Raw genomic sequence first — 12,106 nt, 5'->3', positions numbered from 1 at the left:
CAGAAACTCAGCAAAGACCGTTGCAAAGTTCAGGCAGATGGAGCTTAAGTAAGTGCCATTAATCCAAATGAAGCAAAATGTGGATTTTCCCAGATAAATCAAATTTAATTCTTCAAGAGCCAAATAATCTTTTGAATGAACTTTTTGTCTGATACCTCTGAAAACTGGATATTACTTTAGAGAAAATTTGAAATTGAGCTGGTGCCTAACTGGACACTTTATCCCGACAGACTAGTGACCATGGTCCTGGAAGGTACTCTGTATATACTATTGGGGAAGAAAAGCAAGCATCACTATCACACAGCTACAAACATGGGACCTGCAGCAGCAACCTGCCTGCAAGATATGCTGGAATAATTGTCGCCCAAATGTCATGGGAGTAATCAACCAGGTTTTCGGAGCAAATTTAAAGTCTGCCCCATGCGATGGAACCCATATCTGAAACTGCTAAAGAAGTGACCTGTTGTCACTGTCTTTGACCAGTAAAATATGAGCCCAATTGGCTTGTGTCAGTTCTGTTAAGAAGACTGAAGAGTCAGCATGAGAGTCTCATGGTCTCTCTGTCTACTGTAGCTATACTAAAAGTGTGATGTTAGGATAAAGTCCCTGCTGGAGTGACCGGCACGTCCCGTTTTCAACGAGACTTTAGCTTTACAAATACCCAGACAAAAATATCCCGAACTGCCGAGCAAGACTGGTGAGCACCTTTGGGAGGAAAACATTTTCATTCAGCATGACCTCAGTCATCTTTTCGTTTTATTTCATCTCAGAATACAGAAAAACTTAGAGACTGAGACAAAATCAACGAGGCGCTCCAACTTATTCTTTTGTGTAACCTAGACCAAACTTGGCATCCTGTCTGCCATCTTTCTTTTCTGGACATATATGCTATGACCGTGCACTGAGCATGACCAGGCATTTTTCTTTCGTCTTTCTTTCTTGAACTATCACCTTATAAGGATCATGCTCAGAATGTGCAGCTTAAACAGAGCATGCCCAGTCATTTCCTAGCTATGTACGCTCATCTGAGTGCATGTATCCCTTTAGAATCAAAAATGTCTTGAAGTCTTGATCCCCGTAGTGATAGTGTTTGGGGTGCGGCCCCTATGAGGAGGTTGGAGCATGTGAGTAGAACCCACTAGAATGGATTAGTTAGTACCCTTGGAAAACAGACCTTGGAGACCTCTCTTGTCTCTTACAAGAGAGGGCCCAGCTGTCTGAAATAAGGAAGTAGGCTCCCGTTAAACAACTGTGTTTCCAGTGCTGAGATCGGAGCTGTGAGAAGCACCTTTGTGTTGTTTATCACATCTGCTCTGGAGTACTTTGTTATAGCTCACATAGACGAAGACACTCTGGGGGTTTACCTCCCTCTGGACACCAATTTTCCTTATAAACAAAATGTATAGTCTCCATTTGGGTAGGAAGATTACTGTTCCTGCTTCATCAGTTGCTGCTGGGCTCGTGAGTCAGGTGCTTAGATAATTCCCAATCCCCAGAAGACACCCAGGGTTACTTGTTATTCTTTTCATAAATCCCATTGTACATTTTTTTAACAAATTATTTCTTACTTTAAAAGTTATTATTTTGTGTGGGTGTGTGGTTTGCATGTGCGTCTGTGTACTTCCGACATGGGTACAGTGTCTGAGGAGGTTAGAAGAGGGTATCAAATCCCCTGGCACTGGAGTTACAGAAAATTGTCAGCCACCCGTGACCATCTGGACGCAAATCCAGATCGTCTGGAAGAGCAGTCAGGGCTTTTAACTGCCGATCCATCTGTCTAACCCCTCATAAATTATTTTATCACAAACTCTAAGTAATTTCATCTAATTAGCTGCCAAGAAATTTGATAAACAAAAATAAGAAATCAAACCCGGTGCCGAAGAGGCATCTCAGCAGTTAAGAGTGTGCACTGCTTTTGCGGAGGACCCAAGTTTGGTTGCCAGCACCCTTGTCAGGTGGCTCACTAACACCTGCAACACTAGGTCTAGAAGGTTCAATGCCCTCTTCTGGCATCGAAGGGCACTTGTGCACGCATGCATACACACACACACACACACACACACACACACACACACACACCCCTAAGAAGAAGAGGAGGAGGAAAAGGGAGAAATAATGGAATTTGATCCGCAGAGCTGGCCCGGCAAGCATCAGAAGCAGAAGCAAGCTTCATTCAGTGAGACCATGGCGAGGCCTGTGACCGTTTCCTGCTGTCCGCTTTCTCGGGCTCATGCAAACTTGCTCCCAGGAGCGTTGTGACATGTTCCTTTAAATGAGAAAATTGTAAACACACTTGCAAAAATGATTGTCTGTGCCAGATACTCATCAGGGCTCCCTTCAGTGATCCCGAGGCCAGCAGAGTGACTCACATAGTTGACTCTCTCTCCCTGACAACTGCTGACAGCCACCACACGGGACAAAAAGGGAGTGTTTCCCTGAGGAAGGGAAGATACTGCATTCAACAGGGAAATCTCTACATCTTTTTATTCAGATGGTCTGCATTCACCTTGGAAAATGAAAACAGACATTACCCCTTCCTGCAGCATGGATTCACAGACACACAATGGGAGACGCTCATTTAAAACGGGCTAATTCAGAAGTGGAATCTGCTATCATCCTGCAGATCTCTTCCAAAGCTGGGAGTTACTGGGTAAACAAGGAAGCTGGATTTAGATAACAAAGGGAAGTTTGGACAGTGAGGACCAGAGGAGGCCTGGAAACGTGAAATCGGGTTGACTGAAGGCCCCCTTGGTTACAGCTATCCTGTTGGGCACATAGAATGTTTCTGGAATTGAACATTTTTTGAAAGGGCATACAAGAAAGGCTGTGTCTCATTTTTTGCCCATTGAAAAGGCCAAATCTCGGTGACACTAAGGGAGAGGCCACATGGCCATCAGCCAGCTCTGAGCAGATGACAGCATGTATTACAGGAAGTGAGCTGGAAGTCTATGCAACTTCAACTTAGAATCCTGGGATTAAATCATCTGGGGAAGAATAGCAGGTGTCCTGATTTTGTTTTGTTTTTATTTTAAAGAAAGACATAGAGATAGCTGAGAAGATTGGATGAGAACAGAGGCCAAGGCTGCCACAATGGATCCAGAAGGAAGGAGCGTGGAGACTGACTATCAACCACAAGAAGCCAGAAGAGTGAGGGATGGGCTGAGCTTTCTCTCTAGAAGGAACAAATCCTGCTGAAGCTTTGATTTGGGACTTCTGGCTTCCAGGGTATTAGAAAACACATTTCTGTTGTTTTAAGCTATCAAGTCTGTGGCACTGTGTTGCATACCCCCGGGAAACTAGTGAAGTCTGCTAACCACCGATGCCTTTTCTCGCCATGTCACAGGCTTTACTCAAACCGAGGTCGCCAACTAGCTTTCATCAACTACCTCCCGAGCCTCGCGAAGCCCCCGAAATAACTGGCACTGTTAACCTTCCTTGTGCAATATTCTCCCAGCCTTTCTTCTCTTGCTCATGGTCTTTACACGACACATAGTCTCTTCCATCCAGTCGTATGCTTTCCCCTTCAGTGACAAGGTCAGTAAGGCTCTCCTTACTGAGTACCCAGGGGCATTAGGTTAGATACCAGGACCTTAGCATCACCCCCCCGCCCAGATCTAGAATATGAGCCAACTTATCTATTCACAGGTGTACCAAGCTCATCCCATCTCATTCCCACCCAACGTTTTCTGTCTTCCTGATGACCTCACTAGTCTACCAAGTGACCCCCTTCCGCTCCCCACATCCGTTCACCCATGCGGTCCTAAACAACATGCTGTCCCTTCCTAAAGTTCCCTCCCCTTCCTCAGTCGTCCTACCCACTGTTGGACTTTGCAGACTTCGTGAGTCCAAACTTGACCTCCCATTGTTCCCCCAGATCCTGCCCCCTCCAAATATCCGGGCACACTACCAGGGAGGTAACCTTTCTAGCGGCAAGCCCATCTGCGCTGTTTCTTGGAAAAATCACTCAGTGGCTCTTCCGACAGCGCTCGGGGAAAGTTAACAACTTGCTTCTTTCCACTCGCACACGCAGTCCCAACTTCCAGCGCTATCGCACGACCACACCTTACCTCTCAGCCCCGTAGGAGATTAGACACCCTTACACACACCTGACGCTGCCTCCTTCTTCTGCATGTCATGAGCCCAGGCCTTTTCTTTGTATATCTAACTCGTTCTCAACTTTCCAACACCTCGGTGTCTAATATCGCTTCATTCGGAGTGAAGAAGCCCGATGAATTCCTCCCTCGTTGCTGATGCTCAAACACAGGGCCTTGCTAATGTATTAGGAAGGAGCTGTACCACTGCGCTCAGCCACACCCCTCTATGTCACCTTTACTGACAACAAGCTCATTTTGAGCACAAACGTAATGCCCGGCATTGACAAGAAGCTAGAAGGAAACAAGCACAATCCCACGAACTGGTGAGAAGTACGGCTATGCAGTGGACAAGCCCCAGGGCGGACTGGCTGGAGCAGAGGGAAATCCTGGACAGCTTATAATGCAAACGAATGGAACAGCAAGCGTTGAGCATGGCAAGATTTGGCAACAGGGAGTGTTAGATAAGACAGAGCAGGGCAGGCAATGGACAAAGAGAGACTGGCAGGCAGCTAGGGGAGGCTGGATGCTGCGGTGTCAACTTCAAGAAGACTTTCTGTTTTGCATCTGGATTTGTGATATAGTTATGTTTGGTAAAGGAGGCCAATCTGTGTTTAGAGTGCTTATATGGCAATATCCGGTTATCCCAGCACAATCTGTGGACTGTCTTCTCTCATTGCTGCTTCCTGGGAGATCACTTGGCTGGCTATGGACTTATTCCTAGGCTTTCCACTACAGAACAGACCACTTCCCGTTTGTCTCTTCTTGTGCTGGTTTCTTACTGCTTTGATTGCTGTCACTTTATATGGAGACTGGAGGCTGTAGAATGCCGGTTCTCCAACTTTGCTCAACTCCCTTGGGGGATGCTGATGTAAGTGGAGTTGTATTTCCTTAAGTCTTTGACTTTTGTACAGCTAACCTGTTTATATACACTGTATTATTTGTAATCAGTTGTTAGTTCCAGGAGGCTTTATTTTTTTATTCAGTATATGCAATCAAATCATGTGTAAACAAAGATAATTTTGGTCTTTTCCTCAAACAGCATATTTTTTTTTATTCCCAGTCTGTTGAAAGGCAGTGGCGGGGAGAGGAGGAGTTGGGGGGACATCTTTGCCTTGTTCCTGATCTTAGCAAGCAACTGTCTAACTTGTTACTGTTAAGAATAACATTAAGCCAACTGTGGTGGCCAACACCTTTAATCCCAGCATTCAGTAGGTAGAAGCAAGTGGATCTTTGTGAGTTAAGGCCAGCCTGGTCCATACAGTGGATTCAGGACTGGTCAGTGTTACACAGTGAAACCCTATCTTGAAAACATATGGTCATTTCGTCTATCCAGTCTATGAGCACAGGGTTGTTACTCCTTCATTGTCCTTTGACTGTCTACTGAGTCTGATCTGAGTAATGTCTCATGCTTACTTCTGATGCCATTTTCTTTCTGTCTCATTACTTTCTTAGTCTGTTTTATAGCTGTAAAATGCTACTGCTATTTCTAAAAATCTAACTTTGGCCACCTTTATCTCTTCATTTCCAATTCTTTTCATTGGGATTTTCCTCTCATTTTCATGAGTTCTTCTGCTTGACTCACATTGAATTATGTTGCATCTCCGGTTTCCTAAGGCATAGATGCACCATCTTGGAGCCTTCTTTGGGGTCGGAAATTTCCCTCTGAGGGCAGCTTTCATTGTATCACACACATTTTATCAAGTTGTATTTCCATGTTCGCTGAATTCAAAGTAACTTTTCCTTTGTTGTGAGATTCTTGCCTATGTGTTATTTGGGAATTCGTTGTCTCTACGTGTTTGGAATTTTTCTGCTGGTTCCCAGCGGTTAGGGGAACAGAGGAATGCAAAGACAAAGCATGGAGAATTTTGTGTTGATAGAATGATTCAGTGAGTACATCATAGCCTGGATTCCCAGTACTCAAGAGGCTGAGATAGAAGGACCATAGGCTTGGTGCTAGCCTGGGCTACACAGTTACTTTGAAAACAGTAACAAGCATATGGCAAAACTTTGCCTGAAGTGGAAATGAAGACAAAGGGAGGGAATGATGACTATAAGTCCTGCTCTGGGCAATGACACATTATCTCCACGCAGCTCATCAGATGTAACATCTGTATAATTTGGATGGGATGTTTGAGGAGTAGGAAGGATGGGCATGTAGAGGAACAAGAATGAGTGTGGAAAATATCTGTCTTACACTAAATTTTTCTAGGTACCCCCTTAAAAATTATGTTAAAACAGCTGAGGAGTCAGGTAGCAGAAAACTGTGTGGGAAGGTTCTGAAAAACTTGGCAGGATTCCTGGATTTTAAGACAGCCCATCATAAACCACTGAGGGAGGCAGAGAAGACAGAATGGCATTTATAAGGAAGAAGAAGAGGAAGAGGAGGAAGGAGGGAGCGAGGGATGGAAAGACGGAGGGAGGAAGGAAAGAAGGGAGGAGGAAGAAAGGGAAAGAGGGATGGAGGGAGGAAGGAACCTGAAAGTGGAAGTGGGTGATTGGAAAACGGGGGGGGGGGGCAAAGGAAAGAGGAAGAAGAAACATGAAAGGCCATGGGGAAGGAAAGATAGATATTGTGTTTTCTCTCACATGCAGCTGGGCTGATTGTCATAGTTACTGTTACTGCCCGGAGCCTTCTAGAAGCGATGGAATACTAGAAATTTGTTGTTTTATATTAGCATTTATTAAATGTATAAATTAATGGATTTCATTATGTATTTCACATGCACACTGCAATCATCTCCTGTTACCATATCCTACCCCTTCCCACTGCTCCCCTCCTCTATTTCCAAGCCTTCCTCATACTTTCATGTATTAACTCCATATTTTCCTTTAAAAAAATTGTTTTTCAGGGTCTGGGGAGATGGCTCACTTGGTAAAGTTCCTAGGATCTTGTGACACACACCTATAATTCTGGCCCTGGTGATGGTGGGGGCAAGAGGAGATAGGCTGATCACTAGGGCTTGCTGATCAGCCAAACTATGTTCAATGAGACTCTGTCTCAAAAGATGTGAAGGAAAATTGAGGAGGATGCCTGATGTCAGCCTCTAAGCCTCCACCAATTCTCATGTGAGCTAACACATCTACACATGTACTCTCTCTCTCTCTCTCTCTCTCTCTCTCTCTCTCTCTCTGTCTCATACACACAAACAAACACATACACACACACACACACACACACACACACACACAGAGAGAGAGAGAGAAACATCCTTTATAGATCAAAGGAAGAGGAGGGAAGTCTACGATGCCCCTGTAGTCCGCATGCTGTTTCTGGAACCTGCCTAAATTCTCAGCTATTGCCATCCACTGGTGTTGATGCCTTGGTCCCACTCCTCTCAGCTCCCCCAAAATCTCCAGGCCCACCTGCTGGACCGACCTTGATCCCAGAGGTCAGTACTGCCTGCTCAGAGCAGTGATCTCAGAGTGTGGTCCTGGAGCCCGCAGCAAAGCTTCGGTAGCTCTGAGAACTGAAGAGAAACGCAAAAAGCTGGGCCTCACTCCCACGGACAGAGTCAGAAACTCTGGGTGGGAGTGGCAGGTTACACTATCTCAAACGCTTTGGCGGGCAGGGGTGTGGGGGGGATTCTGTTTGTATGCCCAAGTTGGAGATTTCCTGATCCCAGAGAGTTTAAGAAGTCATATATTTTGATTCTGCACAGGCAAAAGCCATAAGGCATTCAATAAGGAAAACATGATTGGAATGCTGGATATCCAGGAAAACCTTTCTCAGGGATCAGAAGAACACAGAGAGAATTCTATCATTTCCCTAAAGCCCACACATTCACTCCCGGGGAATACACTTAACACTGAAATGGTCCAAACCTCCTTACTGAGAATGGACACGGAATGTCCCCAAACCCAGGCCAGGTATGGCAGGTGTGGTTTACCTGGCAGATGCCACTTATGCACATATCCAGTGAGTCTGCATTGCAGCGAGTTCCATCCAGCACCTTGGGTGCCAGCTCCACCACCAAGCTCTGTCCCCGAGCATGGCACTTGAGCGCGCACGGGGCGGCAGGGTCATTGTATAGTGGAATCCACTCGTAATAGTGGCCTTGGTACTGCACGTCGTTGTAGGCTGAGCACTGCTGGGCTCTGAAGTCTTCCGAGTCTGCTGGGCAGTCCTGTAGGGAAACATAAGGAACCAGCCACGGGGGCAGGGGAAGGCCCTCCCGACACCCTGAGATTACAAACTGAACCTGCATCTCTACACTGCGGAATTCCACAGGGGTCTCTGCAAGGCTGACCTGCCAAGGGGAGCATTTTATTAATCCTATCCCTCTTCCAACCAGGTGTTTTCCCAGCTAATTAAGGCACATCCTGTGTAGGTGCTAATTTTAGCCTGGTTTAGCCATCTCGTGTGTAAACTACCAAATGAATAGCAGTCTCCTTTTTGAGTCATGGGGGGGGCGGAACCAAAGGCCTTTATATCCAAGGCGATTCAAGGTCTTCACAGGAACGGTATCAGTCCTGCCCCTTGGGAGTCATTTCAGCGGGGTCATTTGCTCCCATTTTAGCCCCAAACTGCTGTGGGTGTTTTTTCTTAAAGTAGTTTAATTCTATGTAATAATGACCTTTATTAAGATACTTTCAGGCACTTATATGATGTATTTCGATTATATTTACCCCCATTACCTTCTCTTGCTCCTCTCCCACTGAACACCTTCCCCTGGCCAACCAGCTGTCACTCTACTTTCCCGTCTTATTTTGTGTTCCCCCAGACACCCCCACACCCACCCCTAGCAACTGTTAACTGCCTATAAATCCCCAGGAAGGAGTGTAGTCTTGTCCAAACATCTGTGTTTTGGGAGAGCTGCTGGCCGTGTCTCCGTTGCTATTCGATGCGCCTGCCTTTTCCTTTTCTCGTCTCCCATTGCTCCTCACTGGTACCAAACATCTGCCCTCAGCAGGCTAGTGCGAGGTTCTGTCTGTGACAGAAGCAAAGAAAGCCCAACACCCTAGGGCTCCCTCCCATGAACAGTAAAAAGTACAAGTGCTGAAGACTCGGGGGAGGCCTTTTTCTTAGGTTATGCATTCCTCCTTCTAGATAGTTCCAAGGCAAGATGCTGGATGAGACAAGTGGGCACTCCCGAAAACGGTTTCTATTATTTTATACTTTCCCTGTTACGAAAATCATTAATGTTCATTCTAAGAACTTGGGGGGGGGGAAGTTTATGTTAAAATGAATAAGCTACAATTTACAAAGATTCCTATACTTAAATATTTATACAAAGCTTGACTCTTCCCTAAGGGTTTATTTTTGAAAATAAAATTCTCTGAGTGCAAGTGCATGCATATTTTAGGGACTACTCTGTGTTGTGAAATGGTCCTAGAGAAAGGTATCACCGTTAGCCACACCCTATACGGTTGCCTTTCTGGTTCCTTCTTCCCCATCTGGATATTATAATTTCTAATCAGACGTGTATAAGGCAATTTCATTGCTTCCAGTTCCGTTTCCTTCTTATTGTTTAGGCCTCATAGGCAGTCTTGTAAGTTTGCCTTTTTATACCTGGTCTTTGAAAATGTGGTCATCAAATTTGGTCATTTCTGCTGGAAACCTCTTCACTGTGTCATTTGGCTCAGGGCACCTTGTGAAGTCGAGAAGGCTTAAATGTTTACGCAGCCTTGCGTTTCTTAACGTTTCTTACCCTGCAAGACTTCTTCCATTTTAATGGACTACAGATTCTTTTCTTACCCTGCCCTGAGGACGAATACATATAAAAGGTATTTGTCTAGTTCCTTTATAGGTTGGCAGTGGCATTTAACTCTTTGAGCTTGGGGTTGGGGTTTTATGTGTCATTGTTACTCTGGGGTTTTTTTTCCATTTGATTTTTGAGATAGAGTCTCTGCAGCCCAGACTAGCTATGCTTACACTTTGAATTTCAGTTGGTCCTCCTTGCTCTGTCTCAGCCATGTACCTGCCACTGTGACCAGTTTAACTCTTTGTTCTAGCTAGAATTATTCAGATGAGTACTGTGAGGTAAAAAAAAAAAAATCTCACCCTATTTTCTCAAAAAAAAAGAACATGTTTCAACATGCTTCTAAAAAATAGTTTATTTCATGTATCACCTTTCCCCCATATCAAACCCGTGTTTTACTGTTACAATGGGGCCAGACCTCCTAATCCTTAATACAGTGACTCCATTTTGCTGCAATCCACTGTTTAACTGTTCTGCTTCCTAGACAGAGAAAACCAAGCCACCCTTCCTAGGGTTGGATTGCGTTGGCCTACACCATTGCAGTCTTTGGTAGAAGTACCTATCAGCATCAATTTCCCAGAGGCTAGTGTGGTGTGTGGGTCTGCAGTCACATCCATTGCCCCACTAAGTATCACACTGAAGCTGGCTCTGTATGATCAATTCCACTCTAAGCTTAGAGGCACATAAAATGAGGGGTTGCGTGAGACTTCTAGGAAAACGGAACTGTCCATAATCATCCTTAAGCACCCCTAATAAACTCACTTACCCCAGAAAGTTTAACTTGAATGAGTCATTCTTTCGGCTGTTGATGCTGTCCCAGTCTAGGGACAGTTGCTCACCTTGCATTTCCACACAATGTTATGCAACAACTGGGTTGTGCCTTTGGTCTTTGCAAACACCCTCAAGTCCTTTGGAAATAGTTAGGGAAGGAGCAGACCATGCTTACCAGACTTTTCTGTGGGCTCACTATACTGGTGTAAAACATTCGACAGTCCCACAGTGTATTCATTTTGGTTGTCTTAGTGACATAAAATCTTATCTCAGGCCATGATGAATGAAGAAAAGCAAAGCACAGCAGACTGAAGTTGACAACTTTTCTCTTTAGAAATGGGGACTCTGTCTTCCGTGTGACCACGAGGAAGATCGATAACAAGATGACATCACCTACTTTCCCACAAGCCATGGTCAGTGTTCTCTTTCAAATTCTTCGAAACCAAAGAAAAGTGTGCAGGAAAGCTGGGAACAGATGTGTCCCCTTGCACTGGGCTCACGGGTGTGGCAAGCACTCTGTAGGGCAGGCTGAATTCTATAAGCCAGTAAAGATTTAAAAATGCAGTGAGTGCTAGCTAATGTAAGTCTAGGATGTCTGCCTGAGCTTAGCCCTTGCCCAATGGGTGGCCCAGTTTGTCATCCTTGGCCAGGACACATCTGGTCTACACCAGGTCAAACTTCCCCAGGAATTTGAATTACACCAAAAAGGAGGAGGGCAGAGATGAATAAGTCACATGAATCTGGGGCTGGGCTGTCCCTTTCTTTTATGGCATGTGTGCCCCAGGAAAGACTGGCAGTTCGCATCCCAGAGGAGAATGGATGGGATACAGAGGGAGAAGGAAAGTTGGCAAGCCACACATCTCAGGAGGAGGAGAAAATCACCCTGTTCTTCACTTTTGGGGTTCAGGCTCTCGAAACCTGTTTCTGCTTAAATAATATTAAATATTACATACTTCTACTGAGGGACAGTGTTGCGGTGTGTTCCTTTGGGTTCTCGGGAGCAGATGACCCAGGACAAAGGTCATCAAGTGTGTTCAGTAGAAGCGTGTTGCCTTAACTTAACAGGCCAGAAGAAATACGTCTCAGAGGAAGGAGCTTAGAAACACTCTGGGCGTTCAGGTTTTCTAATGAAGACTGAACTATTTCATGGGTTCCACTTTCTAAGAACTGGAGGAGACATAGGCAATCAGTTAATTGCTTTCATTCACTTTACATTGGTATAGCCTCAACTCTAAGCCTGCCCAGCCTGGCTTAGCTAAGCGCAGCTCAAGACATTATAGGGTTTTGTTTTTGTTTTTTTTTTTTTGGTATTAAAATAGCCTAGTCTAGTCTCATAGTTGAAGACATATATGAGAGGGAACAGCTCCTTCTTAAAAGATTAATATTTATTTAGGGCTATGTGTATGTGTGTGTGTTCACAGAGGTCAGAGGGGACTGTTGCAGCCCCTGGAGCTAGAGTTACAGGAAAATGTGAACATATCAATATATGTTCTGAGAAGCAAACTCCAGTCCTCTGAAAGAGCAGCAAGTATTGTCAACCAC

The 12,106-nt window shown here is 45.1% G+C and overlaps 1 protein-coding gene across 3 annotated transcripts in view; it reads right to left on the bottom strand.

Moving 5' to 3' along the window:
- Adamtsl3 (ADAMTS like 3) overlaps window positions 1–12,106 on the bottom strand; it is a 226,320-nt gene that overhangs the window by 119,453 nt on the left and 94,761 nt on the right. For all 3 annotated transcript variants that reach the window (XM_075952699.1, XM_075952698.1, XM_075952700.1), the window contains exon 6: window positions 7,982–8,218. In XM_075952699.1, coding sequence (XP_075808814.1) covers window positions 7,982–8,218 — 237 coding nt within the window. The remainder of the gene's footprint in view (window positions 1–7,981; window positions 8,219–12,106) is intronic.

This window comes from Microtus pennsylvanicus, chromosome 18, assembly GCF_037038515.1.
Source record: "Microtus pennsylvanicus isolate mMicPen1 chromosome 18, mMicPen1.hap1, whole genome shotgun sequence".
Classification (NCBI taxonomy): Eukaryota; Metazoa; Chordata; class Mammalia; order Rodentia; family Cricetidae; genus Microtus; species Microtus pennsylvanicus.
This window is presented reverse-complemented; position numbering and strand designations above follow the sequence as displayed.